This window comes from Dendroctonus ponderosae, unplaced genomic scaffold (genome assembly GCF_020466585.1).
Source record: "Dendroctonus ponderosae isolate FM_Combo_2020 unplaced genomic scaffold, Dpon_F_20191213v2 Dpon_F_20191213_10, whole genome shotgun sequence".
Classification (NCBI taxonomy): domain Eukaryota; kingdom Metazoa; phylum Arthropoda; class Insecta; order Coleoptera; family Curculionidae; genus Dendroctonus; species Dendroctonus ponderosae.
The window spans coordinates 370579-373235 of NW_026017111.1; the positions used below are offsets into that span (position 1 = coordinate 370579).

Sequence of the window (2657 nt, forward strand, 5' to 3'; positions counted from 1 at the left end):
TTTGGCATAATCTTGAACCTAAGTGTTTGATATTGAAATTTCGCTTTCTGGGCCAAAACTATTCGAATTTCCTCACTCACGTTGTTACGACTGAATCGACTTCTATCTCCGATCTAAAACTTCTTGAATTCAAGCATTTTTGGAGAAAACTGCAACATTTCCTTATCGATGGTTCACTTTCTAAAAAGGCCATTTAGTTCTCTTTGGAATGATGTAAAAATGAGCGTTCTTGCTCATTGTGCTTCCGAGAAACATGCAAAACGGGACGGAAATCATGAAATTTTGCAATAATCTTACGCCTCCCTTGCACAAAACGACGATAATTTTTATAATTTCATAGACAACAGAAGACTGTATTTATTCTACATCCCCCCCTTAATTTAAAGCTGGATCCGCCCCTGTAAGCAAGTTTTATTTGGACAACAATTATATATGATGTTCACTGTGTGAACTCCAATTCAAAAATGGTTTTTCTTGCAACCGTCTTGGGTTGGTTTCGAAGCTGCTTCTTGTAACCATTTCTAAAGTATCAAATTATCATTGTACTGCATAAATAGGTTAAAACCGTGCCGTTTTACAGAATTAAATCGCTTTGAAGCCTTGCAGTAATATGAAGACAAAAGTTCCGTTTATGCCGTTTTCAAAACAGCTGCGTTCTCAAATAATGTGATGATGAAAGTATGAATTATGCCTGCTTTGAATGTTTGACATTAAACAAGTACTTTTGTTGATAAATTGTTGGTACAATTGTTCTGTTCCTTGGCAGGCCAAAATCGCCTCAAAGTCGTCGGCGACTGTGTTTTACAACCTTTCCTTTTTAGCGTTCGAACTTCCGCTTCCAATTTTCATTGGCCAACCACTATTTTAGGCTTGTCGTAGCTTAATATTCAATATTGTTGCCAATCAAACGCATCGATGCGATGTTTACTTTTAAAATAACTCTTCCTGGTTTCGCAGCCGTTTTCAAAGAAACCCGAACCAATTATTGTTGACTTTTTCAACATGTTTTCGATTCCGCAGTTCATTACCTCTAATTACGTTAATGAGGTCTTAATTTCGATTTAACTAATATTCTAATGCGTTCAGATAATTAGGCGAAATTATCCGGCGGCTACACAGGAAAAACATGCTCCGATTAACGGTCATCTTCAGTTGCATCAGCCTGGTAAAATGTCGAAAAACATAGAAACGCGAATGATAAGCGCTAAAATTAACTGTTGGGCGCGCTTTGAAATTTCAATCACGTCCAACCTTTGATTGGTTATAAGGTCTGGGCTATTCAATCGGGGTTTATACCCATCTAGATATGGATAGGCAGTAAGTTCAAGGGCAGCATGTGGCCAGTTGCACGATTTTAGATAATCGCTTAATAGCATTTGATAAGGAAAGTCACCAGATGTCAGTGTTATAGTGTATTTGTGGTTAGGTTTGAAATTGTGCTCTTCAAAAGTTCAACTGTACAACAAACTCACACACGATGAGTTTTTTGTTTGTTCTGAAAACTGAGACTGAAATCGATTTTTCACTGATGAATTACTATTGAAAGTCCCAAAACGTTCCTGGAAATTGCCTCAATTTTTTTTTGTTTTCTCTGGAAATAACTGTGAAACTACGACCTATTCAACTTTCCAAAAGTTTTGAAAATTGCCTGAGGATGACTGGAAATCGAAACTTTTCACACTGGTAGTACAAACTTTGCCTTACAAAATAGTAGTATGTAAAAGCGACTTTCTTACTTAGTTAGTTCTTGAGTGAGTAAATTCCAAACTCCGCACTGCAAAAACAACCTCACAAACTAAACCAAATTTGCCAAAATTGTCAAACACGGCCGGAGGATGACTGAAAATTGAAACGTTTTGCACTTATTGAGTAGACTTTGCTCTACAAACTATGACCTGCCTAAATAACCGCAAAAACCCATTCGACTTTGGAAAATGTTTGAACTCTGCCTGATGATGATTGAAAATCGCGACTTGTCCAGTTTTAGAGCATACTTTTCCTCCAGACTACTTAATGACTTTGCCATGCTATTCGTGTTTCAAACATGTTCAGCATTGATGACTCCTTTGTTAAATGGTGTTTCTTTGTTACCTCCAGAGCTCCAATGCAGCATGTCCAGCCAGGTGAAGTACCAAGTGTTGGCCTACTGGGGCGTGAACATCAAAGAGCTGCACATTTTCCTGTGGAGGCCATGGGCGGATATCCGAAACGCATGTGCAGGTGGCGACTTCCTCAAAGGCTACTATCAGTACCTGGGAATTCAGCTCGAGTAGGTAACTTGCACGGCTTGTGGTTGGTGTTAATGGGGCCATTTGCAGAAGAACGCCCCATCCGGACCAAGTGATGACTTTGAACTACAATGGGAAAAAAGCTCTGGATTTGGGCACACCGCCGCGACTTTGCTATCCGTTGGTGATTTTCCTGATTCGGAACGACATCGATGGAAACGTCCATCCAGATGAAACAGTTAGTGAACCAAACATTTAACAAACTAGAATACGAAACTAATGGGTTTTTCGGGTTTTTAGGTCGCCGTTCGGTAGAATTTCTTCTTGACGTTTAAGTTCTGCGGAAGAACTGATCGGGTTCTGATGAGAACAGTGTAAGCGTTCAAGCAAACCACTTCTGAAGATGCAAGCCACTCGTGCTTGCGAAAC

At 39.4% G+C, this 2657-nt stretch overlaps 2 protein-coding genes across 2 annotated transcripts in view; one reads left to right on the forward strand and one right to left on the reverse strand.

Annotated features, from left to right (window-relative positions):
• Window positions 1-2657, reverse strand: part of LOC109537240 (glucose dehydrogenase [FAD, quinone]) — a 386158-nt gene that overhangs the window by 347827 nt on the left and 35674 nt on the right. The gene's annotated exons all lie outside the window — the stretch shown is intronic.
• The window catches only part of LOC109537237 (cell growth regulator with RING finger domain protein 1), an 11962-nt gene that overhangs the window by 7315 nt on the left and 1990 nt on the right, over window positions 1-2657 (forward strand). Inside the window, exons 3-4 of the mRNA XM_019903864.2 lie at window positions 2098-2269; window positions 2319-2466. Of these exons, the coding sequence (XP_019759423.1) occupies window positions 2098-2269; window positions 2319-2466 (320 nt within the window). The remainder of the gene's footprint in view (window positions 1-2097; window positions 2270-2318; window positions 2467-2657) is intronic.